Genomic DNA, 16,298 nt, shown 5'->3' on the forward strand with positions numbered 1-16,298 from the left:
TAAGATTTTATTTATTCATTTGACAGAGAGAGAGAGCACAAGTAGACACAGAGGCAGGCAGAGGGAGAGGGAGAAGCAGGCTCCCCGCCGAGCATGGAGCCAGACGTGGGGCTCGATCCCAGGACCCCGGGATCATGACCCAAGCCGAAGGCAGCTGCTTAACGGACTGAGCCACCCAGGCGCCCCTAGGTGAGCTTCTTTATCAGAGTTGAAACCTAAATACTCAAAGGTCATGTCACGCATCTGATTTCCCTCATGAGACTATAAACTCATGGGACGGTGGGGACCAATCCATTCATGACAATATTCCAAGCACCCAGCCTAAAGGCTGACACTTAACAGAACCTCAACTAACATTTCTCAAAGCCTGATCTGACTCTCAGTAAACCATGACCAACATGGGCACATCATACCCGTCAGGCTATCTTTTGATGACATATAAGAATGAATCATTCCAGGTGCATCTGGGTGGCTCAGTGGGTTAAGCATCCAGCTTTTTTTTTTTTTAAGATTTTATTTATTTATTTGATAGAGGGAGACACAGCGAGAGAGGGAACACTAGCAGAAGGAGTGGGAGAGGGAGAAGCAGGCTTCCCGCCGAGCGGGGAGCCCGATATGGGACTCGATCCCAGGACCCTGGGACCGTGACCTGAGCCGAAGGCAGACGCTTAACGACTGAGCCACCCAGGCGCCCAGCATCCAACTCTTGATTTCGGCTCAGGTCATGATCTCAGGGTTTTAAGATCGAGCCCCACATCAGGCTCTGAGCTCAGTGGAAGTCCGCTTGAGATTCTCTCTTGCCCTCTGCCCTTCTCCCCCACCTCTTTCTCTCTGAAATGAATAAATAAATCTTAAAAAAGCAAAAAAAGAATCATTTCAAAACAAACCAAAAAAGCCACAGCACTGAGGTACGTGATTATTTTCTAAGATTTCTCATCTCTGAAGATTCATACAAGCTTAGATAACTTTTTCATGGTACAGGTGAGAAAACTGAGCCCCTAAGAAGACTAAAATAATTCACCCAGTGCCATCCATTAGCATCAGCTGATAAAAAGTAAAACTTTGCAGCAGCAACTTCTTGCTAGACATCTCCAAAGGCAAGGGAAGCAAGGGCAAAAATGAACTATTGGGACTTCATCAAGATAAACAGCTTTTGCACAGCAAAGAAACGGTCAATAACACCAAAAGACAACCAACAGAATGGGAGAAGATATTTGTAAATGACATATCAGATAAAGGGCTAATACCCAAAATCTATAAAGAACTTACCAAACTCAACACCCAAAGAACAAATAATCCAGTCAAGAAATGAGCAGACAACATGAACAGCCATTTCTCCAAAGAAGACATCCAAATGACCAACAGACACATGAAAAAATGCTCAACATCACTTGGCATCAGGGAAATACAAATCAAAACCACAATGAAATACCACCTCACATGGGTTACAATGGCTAAAATTAACTAGTCAGGAAACTACAGATGTTGACGAGGATGCAGAAAAAGGAAAAAACCCTCCCACACTGTTGGTGGGAATGCAAGCTGGTGCAGCCCCTCTGGAAAACAGTATGGACGTTCCTCAAAAAGTTGAAACTAGAGCTACCCTATGATCCAACAATTGCACTACTAGGTATTTACCCCAAAGATACAAATGTAGTGATCCAAAGGGGCACCTGTACCCCAATGTTTATAGCAGCAACGTCCACAATGGCCAAACTATGGAAAGAGCCCAGATGTCCATCAACAGATAAACGGATAAAGAAGATGTGGTATATATAAATACAATGGAATATTACGCAGCCATCAAAAATTGAAATCTTGCCATATGCAACGACGTGGATGGAACTAGAGGGTATTATGCTAAGCAAAATAAGTCAATCAGAGAAAGACAATTATCATATGATCTCATTGATATGTGGAATTTAATAAACAAGGCAGGGGATCATAGGGGAAGAGAGGACAAAAAATGAAACAAGATGAAACCAGAGAGGGAGACAAACCATAAGAGACTTTTTTTTTTTTAAAGATTTTTTATTTATTTATTTGACAGAGACACAGCGAGAGAGGGAACACAAGCAGGGGGAGTGGGAGAGGGAGAAGCAGGCTCCCCACAGAGCAGGGAGCCCGATGCAGGGCTCGATCCAAGGACCCTGGGATCATGACCTCAGCCGAAGGCAGACGCTTAACGACTGAGCCACTCAGGCGCCCCCCATAAGAGACAAGTCTTAATCATCCGAAACAAACTGAGGGTTGTTGGAGGGGAGGGCGGTGGGGGGATGGGGTAACTGGGTGATGGACATTGGGGAGATTATGTGTCGTAATGAGCACTGGGTACTATATAAGATGGATGAACCAGAGACCTGTACCCCTGAAAGAAATAATACATTGTATGTTAATTAATTGAATTTAAACTAAAAACGAGAAAAGAGAAAAAAAAGGAAAACTTTCTACATTTGTGCATTTGGTGGAGCTAACATGAAATGGAATGAGAGAGAGGGATTTCTGGAATTTCTTATAATACCCAAAAAGAGGACAAAAACACCATTGCTACAAAACCCCAGTGGTCAGGAGTTACATGGAAGATTAGCTGAGAGAAGTTAGTCATACTGTGATTCAGGAAGTCTTCAAGAAACACGTGCCCATCACCCACAAAGTAATGTGCTGAACTTGGGCAGAGGACGCCTGCCTGTTTGTAGCCTTTGCACTTTTCTGCCAAAGATGAAAACGCTTATAGTGGAGGTCAGCTCTGTGAATCAGCGCCTCGCCCTGTGGTCTAGCACAAAACCTCAGGCTGTCACATGAGGAGCCAAACAAGCTATGAAGCAAGTCAGGAAAGGACCAGCAACGTCCAAGTCTCCAGTGTGTCAGCCTCTTACTAAGGTCCAGTAATGACCTAAGCAAAAGGATTTCCAAACCCCTAGTCACCCAGCACACACGCTCTATTTTTAGTGCAATAACTAATCAAATCAACATCATTATTTGTTGGGCAAACAGCAGTGTACTTTGGACTGTAAAAGCAGGAATAACTAAATTCTACTTTTAATTTTTATTTCTGATCCCCAAATTCTGTGTCTAAACATGCTACTAACTTCCCATTACCTTCTACCCTCTGCGCCCAAAGAAAAATAGAAATGTGAAATCAGAAGATGAAAGCTTCAATAACTACTTGTAATGTTAGCTTCTTCCGACATTTATAAAAACTCACTGTAATATATGAGAAGTATGTCAGAGAATAAGAAGAGAACACGGCCTGTTGCGAGAATTTTCTTTCAGATGCTGTTTGGACCCAGAGGCCTTTGCACAAGCCAAGACTGTTCCCCAGGGCAATAGAAGTTCTCTCAGTATATGAAATCACTTCTCATCCATTCTAACTGAGGAAAATGAAGTTAGTAACAGGAAAGATAGTTTAGATCTAAGAACAAAGAACAAGAAGAGCTTAAGACCTTGGCTGGGAATATGCTACAGACTGCCCAGCCAATGCAGCTCTGTCTTCTCATTTCCAACCTCTGAACTCTGAACTTTTTTTTCACCAAAAGCAGCTCATTGAGAGAGAGAGAGAGAGAGAGAGAGAGAGATGGAGAGAGACAGAGACTGAGAAGAGTAAGAGAGACAGAGAAACTCAAATTACCCCAGAGGTCATCGTTAGTTCTCTTGTAAAAGTCTTAAGTATTAGAAAAGCCTAGGGATCTCAGACTCCATCCTTCTCCCGATCCCGGACACTGTAGCAATGCAAAAATACCCCTGGGGTTGGACTTCGGCATTCAGATGGAACACTGAACCTACCTCACAGCTGCTTTCTCTCCCCCGGTAACTAAAAGAAGGAAGAAACACAATTGCAAAAAGCTGCAATAACCACCATCAAACAAGGAAACAGAGAATCCAGTGCAATAAACTTCAAATACTGGCAATGAAAAAAAGAGACAAGTTACTAAAGCACAGAAAAAAGCAAAACACAGTCCCTAATCCCTCCTCCAAGTCCTGAAAATTGTCCAGCCAGCCAGCAAAATCCTGAGGATTCTCATTAATACCGGCCAAATCTTCAGAGAAGCAAATGGAGGGGGGCTCCTTATCTTCTGCTCAGTGAGTGGTAGACATGGCAGCGAGGGAGAAACGGGAAAATGGGGAGAGAGAACACTGGGACCGACCCCTCAAAGTCAAGGCTTCAGGGATCCAGGATGGGTTAAAGAAATAATCAAAGCCCAGAGGGTCTTACTGTCTTCCAACTAGGCAGAGTAAACTCTAATAGGTAACTTTTAACAAATCTCAGAAGAAGAGACCCAGATATCCTAACACAGGTGGAACCAAGAAGCCCTCAAGCAAATGCTCCCAGGTGAGAAATCAGCCAGCATGCGTCGGAACAAAATAGAATGTTCTGATGAGCATGAGCCACAGTGAAAGAAAATGGCACGGTAACTACGCAAACACACAGAAAGAAAGAAAAAAAGCAGCATGCAAAATAAAAGCCTAACCCAAAAGGTAACAGTCTAAGGGGCACTGTCGTCACTAGAGGACCACATGACAAGAACACGAATCGAAGAAAACAAGAGCTGAAAGACTGGACACCAAAACAAGAGAACGAGACTGCAGACCTAAAACACAGAGTACCAAATGACCCTGATACAGGACTAGTAAGGACACGAGGGGCAGAATCAACCCAGCCGAGAATAAAGATCAGGACTTAGAGGAAAGGTTTAAGGCAAGTTTAGTGAACCCAGATTAAAAAAAAAAACAACAAAACAGAGACTGAAAAAAAAAATCACTGCCTCTCTACACCTGTGTCCCTCTGGCTAGACACAGATAACCAAAAGGTATTCAGAGAAGAAACATGGGCATGGTCGCCAATCTGTGAAACCGTATTCTCTAAGACGAGCTGAGTAGCCTTGGAAGAAAGTGGGGAAGAGCAGATCCAGAGGGAGAGAAGATGTAAAGTGTACAAAGTTCACATGGAGAAAAACAACAACAATCATGGAACTCCTATTTCTGGCAATATAGATTAGACAGCTTGGGCAGCCCACCCTCCCATGAGAAACAACTAAAAAGCCTCATAAAACATTAAAAGTTATTTTACATCCACCACTGAGCTTATATAACATAAAGGAATATACTAATATACTGAACCCAAACACAGCAAAACCAAGAATCCTAGCAGATAAAGTGAGTGCCAAAGCTGGTTTCAACTTGAGGGTTGCTGCCACCCCCAGAGACCACCAACCGCCACCGTGACAAACAAACAGGAGGTAAACTGAGGGCCTGCCTAAAGGTAAAGAGTCGAACAGGAGACAGCTGGAGAACCTGGGACTTACACCCACATCTCAGGGGAACAAGAAATCAAACCCCACTGGTGCAGAAGAGGAGAGCAAGAAAAATGGCTTTCTCAACCCTGACCCCTGACCTGATGCTCTGGTAAAGAAAAATAAGGATCTCTCAAGAATGGCTCATAAGACGGCTTTGATGTGGGTCTGCAGTGTGAACTCATGCGCCCTCTGTAGGATGAGACTGCACCCTGAGCATCAGACTCAGATGGGTTCCCGTGTGACAGTACCTCCCAGCAAGGCCCCGGAAACTGACAGAAGTCATTACGTAGCTTTCCTGCAAGAACTTCACTTCAATCTAGGCCTCAGAGAAGTTCCCAGGAAGACGCAAAAAAAAACCAAAAAAAAGTCACAAATATAAGGATACAAGCCAATCTGAATGAAACCAGCAGAAACAGATAGGTAAGGCTTGTGAGTAACAGAATTATCAGACACAAAATATAAAATAATTACAGGCAATATATTTAAATAAACAAAACATAAGCCAAGGAAAGGAACGCTAAAGAACCACCATGCAGGGGCGCCTGGCTGGCTCAGTCGGCAGAGCATGCAACACTCGACCTCGGGGTCTTGAGTTTGAGCCCCACTTTAGGTGTAACACTTACTTAAATAATAATAATAATAAATAAAAAAACAACTTGAGCAAAAACCTAAAAAAAAAAAAAAGAACCACCAGGCAAATTAAGACAAAATTCTCGAAAATGAAGACTATAGTAAATGAAGTTAAAAAAAAAAAAAAAGGCAATGGGGGCCGCCTGGGTGGCTCAGTTGGTTAAGCGACTGCCTTTGGCTCAGGTCATGATCCCAGGGTCCTGGGATCGAGCCCCGCATCGGGTTCCCTGCTCGACAGGGGGCCTGTTTCTCCCTCTCCCTCTGCCACTCTCCTGCTGTCTGCCAAATAAACAAAATAAATAAATAAGTAAAATCTTTAAAAAAAAAAAAGCCAACGGAGGAACTCAAGTGCAGAAGAGGCACGGCTGAAGAGGGAACCCACGAAACCCCTCTACTCATCTTCCAGCTCCAACAACGAACACCTCACAGCCCATCTTTCCTCCACCTGCAAACACCCCGGCTGCCACTGCTGCTGAGAACGCCAGCTGTTTTAACAGCTAATTACACACCAACCAGATGTGTGGTAGCCCTTCTCACTCCAGGCCGTCTCACTCAACCTCTTCTGTGCTAACTCTCTGGATGTTATTCCGGTTAATTTTGTATAAGTCTTATTCTATAAATTGGACTTCGGAGCCATTAAGTATTTTACATCATTCTAAATGAAACAGGGCTCTTTGGACAAATGGCCGAGTTGGGGGTCTGGAAATGCATAAGGTAAACCTGGAATATTTCATCAAATAAAAATATTTTGTCAAAAAAAAGGAAAGAAAGGAAGCTTTCAAAGACCACTTGAGTCATACAAAAGAACCCAGAGGCCAAAATTAAGAGGCTCCCACTGGTCAAACGGGCTAATTTGAGCATTAATCAGAGTAGCAGCTGCAACGGGTTGAAGCACATGGAGTAGTCTGTAATTTTCCACCCCACTGTTGACTGGCATTTGGATTACTTCCAGTTTTCAACATCATGGACAATGCTGCTATGACTATCCATCTATCCTGATACACATGTGCCAGTTTTTCTAGGGTGTACGCTGAGTAGTGAAATTTCAGGGTCATGAGATACCCCTTTCTTCAGCTTACCTAGATGAGGCCAAATTGTTTTGGGGCTGCTTAACTGATGGTCTCTTAAAAGTTCACAGAGTCTATGGTGCAGGAGAATACCTACGTACTATAAGTATACAGGATGGATCAAAGAGGGAGGGGGAGAAAGAAAGGAGCAGACACAGCAGATGTGCAAAATATTCAGTTACTGAATCCAGGGTTTTGTCTATTCTAGCAACTTCATGTTCAAAATGTTTCAAAATGCAAAACTAAGGAAAAAAAATTTTTTTTAAATATACCATGAAATGTTGATGCTCTAAAAATGCCAAAAGTTAACACTTTTACATTGCTGTTAATCTGGATCTTCCTGCCAATAATCACATATTACTTGTGTAACAAAATGTTTTCAAGAAACTTCTATTTTAAGCTAAACACGTAAGATTATTGGAGGCCACCTGCATCTACTTACACATCCACAGGAATCTGGCCCCCCACTGAACAGGGAACAAGCTATCCTCACAATCTCCGCCTCGATCTTTCGCAGTCCCGGGAAGATGTCTGGATGCAGTGGGTTACTCCATGCAAAATCTCCGTAAGCCTGCAAAGAAATGCACGCAGACATGAAGTAGGACGAATAAATACACTGTATGGGACAAAGAATCATGCACTAGACAGAAGTTTCTAGGTACCAAGCACAACACGAGAAACTGGAAAAATGGTAAGGTATGTGTTCCCCTTTAAAGAAGATCAAAATACAGTGGAAGAGAGAGACATGTAAATAACTTATTTTACAGTGTGGCAAGAGAGGAAGTATAAATGTGGTTAAAAAGCACGTACTAAACCAACAAACAGACCCAGTTTGCAATCCTGGCTTTGCCTATTACTTCTCGCTCTGTAATCTCAGGTCAAAAAACCTCTTTGAGGTTCAGTGTCCTCATGTGCTCAAGGGGATAACCATGGTACCTACCTGATAGGGTTCTAGCACTAAGTAAATAACATAAGGCACGCCAAATCCTTAGGAGAGCATCCAGCACAAAGGAGCTATTGTTCTAAGTGTGATACCAGAAGTGTGCAAGTGATGGAAGGAGCCGTAAGGAGGGACTAACAAACAGCCCGACAGGTCTGAGGGGTCTGTACAGGCAGAATCTTGAGAGATCAATAGGAATTCGACATTTAGAACAGGTGGAATGAAGGAGGGGAGGAAAACACGGTATGAGCGAGGTACACTCAGTGAAGAGGAAAGACAGAAGTTCGTGGGGAAAGTAACAGAGGTGGTTGAAAAACACAGCTGGGAGCTGGCTCACCACAGGGCTTGCATTTTCTTTTTTTTAAAGATTTTATTTATTTATTTATTTATTTATTTATTTATTTATTTATTTGAGAGAGTGAGAGAGAAACAGCATGAGAGGGGAGAGGGTCAGAGAGAGAGAAGCAGGCTCCCTGCTGAGCCGGGAGCCCCACGTGGGACTTGATCCCAGGACTCCGGGATCATGACCTGAGCCAAAGGCAGTCGCTTAACCGACTGAGCCACCCAGGTGCCCGTGGGCTTGCATTTCCTGCTATATAAGCAGCTTGGGTTTTACCCCGTAGATAGTGGGAAGCCACTGAAAGATTTTTAAGCCAGCGGAGTAAGATCAGAGCATTATGTCAAGATATAGCTAAGCCAAACCTGTGGTATTTAGTAAGGTAGGAGCAGTTTCATAGCTTTCATAATCAAACACAAAGACCTCAGAGACTGTTAAGTCCAATGCCAATTTTATATGATAAAGTGGGGTTTAGGAAATAAATCTGATTAGCTATAGGCAACTCTAAAGTCAACAAAAAATGAGAATTATTTCAATTATAAGTGAACCTACTGCTCATTCTCAGATCCTTTGATCTGAGACTCGGGTGGTACAGGAAATGATGAGCAAGTGTCTATTCCTCCTCTCTTCTTTTAAGTAGGCTCCACGCCCAGCAAGGAGCCCAACAAAGGGCTCAAACTCACAACCCTGAGATCAAGACCTGAGCTGAGATCAAGAGTCGGACACTCAACCGAATGAGCCACCCAGGGGTCTATCCCTACTCTCTTCTCATCAAACAAAGTATGTCTTGTCATTAATAACCTCAAATGATGGGGGACTGACTACCTTCCCTAGTAATCTGCCTTCCCCATGGGGCACCTATAAAGCCTGGAAATGTTAAGTAATATTGTACTTTTTTATGGCCTGAAGACATCTCTGACAATATTATCCATAGTCACCTATATGTGGGTAGAGAGAAACTTTCTAAACTTATTTTTAACAATAAACTTTCGTTAAGTAATTTTTTTTTTTAATTGCAAAAGTAAGGAGAAAAACTGAGGTGGTATGAAGGGCACAGACCACACACACTGCCTTGGGGTGCTGGCATTCACCTTCACCAGGAGCTGGGTGAGCTCTTCTGCCCCGCTGTACACTGCTCCAGAGGCTTTCCCCTCCTGCCAGAAGACGTCTGTAGAGAAAGTTAAGACCACTGGGTCAGTAAGCAGGAACTTCCCCAAAATACGAAGCAACACCTCTGGGTACAAAAGAAAAAAAAACTCTGAGTGGAAACCCGCAGGTGATCTTTTTTTTTTTTTTTTTTAAAGATTTTATTCATTTATTTATTTGTGAGAGAGAGAATGAGAGATAGACAGCACGAGAGGGAAGAGGGTCGGAGGGAGAAGCAGACTCTCTGCCGAGCAGGGAGCCCGATGTGGAACTCGATCCCGGGACTCCAGGATCATGACCTGAGCCGAAGGCAGTCGCTTAACCAACTGAGCCACCCAGGAGCCCCCCGGAGGTGATCTTATAAAGAATTCCAAAAAAGACCTATCATAGCAAAATAAAGACGAAAGATCTTCCATTACTATCAACAACAGTGTGAAAAAGATATCAACAGCATCCAGGTATAATCTAGTCCAATAATGATGCTGTCATCATCCCCAATGGCCTTATACCAGTAGAAAGTTGTTCCTTGATCTATACTCATTTCCTGGTCTCTGTATGGCTAACGACTTTTTTCTCCCCTTCCTATCCAGTCAAAGGAAGTGTGAGAACTGTTATGAGCAGAGCTGGCAGGGAAGAGCAAGGCCAAGTGTGGAATTTCAGTACACTATTGTCAAGAGTTGGAGCCAGGGAACTGAATCCCTGACCAGACAAACCACGATGATGAGTAGACTGTCAGCACCCTGGTCTCAGCAGCAAGCCCCTCACATGAGACCAAAACCTACCCACAATTCCACTTCCTGTCTGAGTGCTTCTCCAAAGACAGTCAATGAATCTGCTGATGTGGGTATCTCAGATACAACATGGCTGTGCCCTACTGAGAGTGCGCAGTGACAAAGCTACTACAGAGACACACTAACTGAAAACTGTCGCCACAGGCTCTACAAAGCCATGATCTTCAGCTCTAACAAGAGAGCAGAAGATTGAGTGGCAAACATCCAGACAGACCCCCCATCCTCAGGCAATCTGCCATGCTCTGGCTTGATTCCAATAGGACTTTCCCTCTTTCCTTACAGGACATTGGACTATACCATGCATGTCTTCAGACCAGAGGCTACCAGCCTTTCAAAAATAGAATACATGGTTTCATTTCCTGTTATTTTGTTGGTGCTATCGACAATGACTTAGAAAAGGAAGGGAAGGCAATATGGCGGCAGCAACGTGCCCTCGCGATCATAGAAATCTTTAACATCCAGGTCTCAGAGGGCTGATCCCTGCTTTACATCATCTATAAATCCTGGACTGCAGCTAATTTTGTACCATCCAATGTCAAAATCTTAACACACGTCAATTAGAAATTTTTAAGTGTATTTGTTGAAATGCAGTGTGGTATCCTGGATTAGAGCCTAGAACAGAAAAAAGGACGTTAGTGGAAAAACTGGTGAAATAGGGTTAGAATTTGCAGTTTAGTCAACTGCTGTTTCGACAAATGCATCACAGTCACTTTAGATGTTAACATCAGGAGAAGCCAGGTAAGGGGTGTATGGGAACTCTCTGTATGTATGAATTTGCAAATTCTCTACAAATCTTAAATTATGACAAACTAAAAAGCCTATTTTCTAAAAGTATTTGCAATATGGTCTAATCTATAATAAACCTGTGTTTGTGTTAACAGCCAACATTTATGGGGTGCCCGGGTGGCTTAGCCAGTTAGGCGTCTTCCTTCGGCTCAGGTCATCCCAGGGTCCTGGGATCAAGCCCCACATCAAGCTCCCTGCTCAGTGGGGAGGCTGCTTCTCCCTCTCCCCCCTGCTAGTGCTCTATCTCTCACTATCTCTCTCTCTCTCTCTCTCTCAAATAAATAAAATCTTTAAAAAAAAATAGTCAACATTTATTGAGCACTTACTATATGCCAGGTATTATACATTTATATGTACGATCTTATTTAATCTCTGTAATTTTTATTTTTTTTAAGATTTTATTTATTTATTTGACAGAGAGACACAGCGAGAGAGGGAACACAAGCAGCGGGAGTGGGAGAGGGAGAAGCAGGCTTCCCGCTGAGCAGGGAGCCTGATGCGGGGCTCGATCCCAGGACCCTGGGATCATGACCTGAGCCAAAGGCAGACACTTAACAACTGAGCCACCCAGGTGCCCCTGTAATCATCTTTTCAAGTAAGTTGTATTATCCCCCATCGTAGAAAGACAGAGACCAAGACATAGGTTAAGTAATTCCCCCAAGGTCACCCTTTAAGTGGCCCAACTAGCATGTGAATCCACGCTGATTCCATGGGCTACACTCTTTCTTAAAGATTTTTTTATTTTTTTATTTTTAAGTAATCTCCATACTCAACGTGGGGCTCGAATTCACAACCCTGGGAGATCAAGAGTCACGCGCTCCTCTCAGCCAGGCTACACTCTTAAACATTAAGCTACTTGGTATATTTATCCTTCCCTTATGTGCTCATGCACATATACATATCTGTATGTGTATGTATGTTTATTACACAAAAACACGATTAAGATTCTTACATATATATATCATCTGTGTTTATCTTGTGATGATGGGATTTTCTTTTGTGCCTTTGTGCAGATTTTACAAATTCTGTAATGAATCTGTATTTCATTCTTATTACATATATTCTCTCCTTAAGAAACAATCGTATCTGTTTTATTCAGGCTTACAAAAGGAAATGGGACCAAGTTCCAGTTCCACTGTCTCTGAGATTTGTTTGCTTTATGGATGGAGGATGAATTTAAAGATAATTTTTATGATAAGAAATTGAGCCTCTGAGACAGGATGGATATATAAGTTCCATGGATGAAGCACTATCCATGGCGTAACCTATCGACAGTAAACAATGACCAAACCGGCCACGTTGGGAAAGCAGGCAGCTTGAGGCCCCCAGAATCCTACCCATAGAGCTGTAGTCCTTGAGCTTCTCCAGAACTGCTGACGCGCTCAGGCCTTGAGAGGGCAAAGCTTTCACATACTCTTTGTCCACTTTCAGGAATGACATGTTCTTGCTTATATCATCCTTGGTCTTGTTCACCTTCTCTTGGATCTCCAGAGGTAAGAAAGACAAAGTTAACAAGGAGATGGAAAAATACAGGCCAGGGAGCAGAAGAACCAGTTACGACTCCGAGTCAACTGCTGAGGGCTGGGCGCCACACCAGTGCTACAGAACGGGGATGGTATTGTTTTTGTAAACAGATATGGGGACATTCTGGCTGCTCAGCTATTTTCTGGCATGTGCAGCAGGCTCTTAGAAGCCTGAAAAGTCAACTTTCTGTCCAAAAGTCGAAGATACATTCAACCCCCCCACCCCTTTCCTCTGCCATGCCGACATCGCCCCTGCTTTACTGGGTTTGCACGTGCCGCTGTCTGAGCACAGTATGTGGATGTTATCCGTGTCCTGGCAAGCAGCCAGTGTGTGTGCTAAAGAAACAAAGGTGGAGCCACAAACGGTGGCCAGAAAACAGGCCAAGCAGCAGCAGAAGCATTCTGGTGCTCATGCAGGTAAGGAGCTCCGTCACCAGACATGCACGGAGCACGCCCAGAATGCGGACAGCCTGCGCAAGTCGCCACATGCGTGTGCAAGACACCCCGGGGGTACCGGGGAGACCGCACTCGAGCTCCTCCGGCTGTCTGCCGCCTGTACTCTTTGACCCTTAAGTGCTAGGGGGGAGCGACGGCCCCTTCTGTACAGTTTATCAACGATGGCTGTTTCTCCTTCGTCCACCTCCTCACTGCAACAGCCTGTGCTTTCCCTCCCTCCCTAGGTGCCCAACTACCCCTGTGGGCCAGCAAGACACAGCGAACAGAACACACTAGGCAGTAGGAATGAGAACTTCTGTTCTCACGATGCTTCCTTGTAGCAGCAGACACAGAAAATGAAAGGTAGTGGAAAGTGCTGGGGGGAACAGAACAGAATTTAAAAACACAACAAAACCCAGCAGGGACCGCTATCTGCACTAAGGGACTGTTGGGGGGTAGTTTGGAAGAGTGGCATTACAGCGAGACGGTTTCAGCGACCCATTTGTGAAGGTCTGAGGCCCCTGATCTGACCCCAAACGTTTCGACCTTCCCATCTCTAGCCCTAGAGGATTAGAACACGAGAGGAGCCTGCTAGATGTGGCCCCCAGCGAAACCGCAGGGCAAGGTGCGCCCGTGAACCACGCCCGCAAGTGTCGCAGGCAGCCGAGGCCCACCCCGCGGCAGTGGGAGGTATGTGATGGGCACGAGAGTGTTTTTAAAGTTGTACGTGGACTATGCTGCCTAAATGGCGAGCACACAACAGGAACAAACCATCGAAGCCAAGCTTCCACGCCTACACTGCTGCTGTAGTAAAACAGAAGAGCCACAAAACGATGGTGAGTCGCATTAGAAGGCACACAAGTACCTTCCCCCCAGTGCCTGCCTCAGGGCCTCTATCACATTTTAATTCCTTCACAGCATTTATTTCAAAATGAAATTCTTATGTGTTTGTTCATGTATCTATTTTCTGTTGTTCCTAGGAAAATGTAAGCTGCGCAGAGCGGGGATTCGGTCCCCAGCACCCTGAGCAGTACCTGACGCTGAGCACGTGCCCACGAACCGTGTGCTGAGTAAGTGAATGTAAGGGAATGAATGAGACAGGGACACACACACACTCGCTCGAAACAAAGAACTCTTGTCTCTGAGCCTCAAAATCTGCTTCTAAAAAATGACAGGTGATTACAGAGTTTCTAAGTGCCTTCCAATTCTGTTATTTTATAAATTTCAGTAAATTTATAAATTTCAGGGTTCTGGAACCCTAGCACTTATTTGTCCCAAAATCTGACCCCGAAGGAGAAATGTGTGAAGAAAAAGAGCAGAAAAATACAGGGAATGAAAAGGAGAAACGCTAGGATCCTTTGAGATCCAGTCCACTCTCTATAGCTGCCCTCTCCCTACCCCCTAACTCTAGATCGACTCAGGGAGATTTCATCTTAGGGCTTAAGATGATTTAGGGTCAAATAAAAGCCGATCTACTCCCATTCCCCTTTTCCACCCCAGTAACTACTTCTGCTTCCCTGTAGGAAATAACCTGAAAATAAATACACAGTTACGGGAGAGTTCGCCCAGAGGTCTGAATGGATTTTGGTCAAAGGCCAAGGATGACTAACATCTCTTCTGGTTTGGCCAGGAAAGGGGAAAAGGGAAAGGGAATTGAAAGCCAAAAGTGAAAGCAAGCTTGAAGGAAAGCTGAGGGGCAGGCAGGGAATGGGGGAAGCCGAAGACATCAGGGCCAGTGTGCCCTCCTTGCAGCTTGCATGGGGCCTGCCTTATTTATCTCCTTCTGTGATAAAGAGCCGGTGGGAAGGGTACAGAGGTGACTGTCCTATCCTCAGCGTGGGTGAGGGGACAGAGGACACAGTGAAGGGAACATACTATGCTGCAGACAGGTACAAAGAGCAAGAGATCGGGGCTCTTCAAGTTTCTCTAAACCTGGAATCCGCCAACTACAGCCAACCGAGATCTGGCCCCTGGCCGTTCTGTAAAGCAAGTTTCAGTGGAACACAGCCAGGCTCATCCTTCTACCTCTCTATCGCCCTGACAGACATGGTATGGCCTGCAAAGCCTAGAATGTTTCCTGTCTGGCCCTTCACAGAGAAGTCTGTCAACCCTGACCTAACCATGTAAGCACCCGACCCCCAGACGCGTCTCTCAAGTCAGAGCAGCCAAATATGCTCTAAAGCATCATGCCACTTCAGCCAGCTTTTCTAATTGCAAATTCTGCCTTTAACAGACGTCACCTGTCTCTTCTGGGCAAATATGTTGGAGAAAGGGTTAAGTGAGGTTTCTTAATCTTGACACTTTGACATCTTGAGCCAGATAATTCTCTACTGGCCCTGCAGGATGCTTAGCAGCACCTCTGGCTGTGATCCCCTAAATGCCAACAGCACCCCCCTCTAGTTATGACAACCAAAGGTGTCCTCAAACATTGTCAGATGTTCCTCGGGGAGGGTACAAAAATCACCCCTCGTCCTTGGGAATTCGCACTAGGTTCAGTAAATAGAAAGAAAGAGATCATGACCATGGGGGCGACGGGAGGGCTGGAAGTTATACACAGATTCCACTTACCTTGCGACCAATAATAGGCATCTTCCTGATGAGCTTAAAACATCTCTTTTTAAACCTTGACCATAAGCCTAAAAGAAACAAAGGGTTTTGTTACCTATTCAAATGAATTCCCACGGATAATTATGAGCTACTCAACGTGCCTCCTGCAATCTCACCTGCCTTCTGATCACAAAGGTAGTTTCTTTCTATTTTAAAAAACCTTGAAATTTAAATTGCCAAGTAATATATTTACATGGTTCAAAAATTTAAAAAAATTGGGGGCCCTGGGTAGCTCAGTCAGTTAAGCGTCCGACACCTGGTTTCTCTGCTCAGGTCATGATCTCAGGGTCCTGGGATCAAGTCCCAAGTTGGGCTCCACACTCAGCACAGAATCTGCTTCAGATTCTCTCTCCCTCCTCCTCTGCTTCTCCCCCTGCTCATGTGTGCACGCGCTCTCTTTTTCTTTCTCTCTCAAATAAAATCTTTTTTTAAAAAAAAAATTTTTAAATTAATAAACACACACAGAGTTAAAAGTTTGTCTCTCATCTATTCCCCAGACTTTCATCCTACCCTCAGGTAAACACTACTACTATTCACTTCTAGAAGAGCTATCTAGAATTTCTTTATGCTTATACAAGCAATAATAAAGATAAAATCTTATTTGTCCTACCCACCTTTTAAACAAAAGGTAGCATACTCTAGTGCTATACTAGACCTTGATCTTCTACTTAGGCATATTCTCTTAAAGCTCAGTGCTTCCTCATTCATTATTTTTTTTTTTTAAGATTTTATTTGAGAGACA

General features: G+C 44.1%; 1 protein-coding gene across 1 annotated transcript in view; it reads right to left on the reverse strand.

Moving 5' to 3' along the window:
- SGPL1 (sphingosine-1-phosphate lyase 1) overlaps positions 1–16,298 on the reverse strand; it is a 55,496-nt gene that overhangs the window by 11,532 nt on the left and 27,666 nt on the right. Inside the window, exons 4-7 of the mRNA XM_028109511.2 lie at positions 15,518–15,585; positions 12,329–12,476; positions 9,360–9,436; positions 7,434–7,562 (exon numbers count right to left, since the gene is read on the reverse strand). Of these exons, the coding sequence (XP_027965312.2) occupies positions 7,434–7,562; positions 9,360–9,436; positions 12,329–12,476; positions 15,518–15,585 (422 nt within the window). The remainder of the gene's footprint in view (positions 1–7,433; positions 7,563–9,359; positions 9,437–12,328; positions 12,477–15,517; positions 15,586–16,298) is intronic.

Source organism: Eumetopias jubatus, unplaced genomic scaffold, assembly GCF_037043125.1.
Source record: "Eumetopias jubatus isolate StellerSeaLion01/CBP00866 unplaced genomic scaffold, mEumJub1_p1.0 scaffold_17, whole genome shotgun sequence".
Taxonomy (NCBI): domain Eukaryota; kingdom Metazoa; phylum Chordata; class Mammalia; order Carnivora; family Otariidae; genus Eumetopias; species Eumetopias jubatus.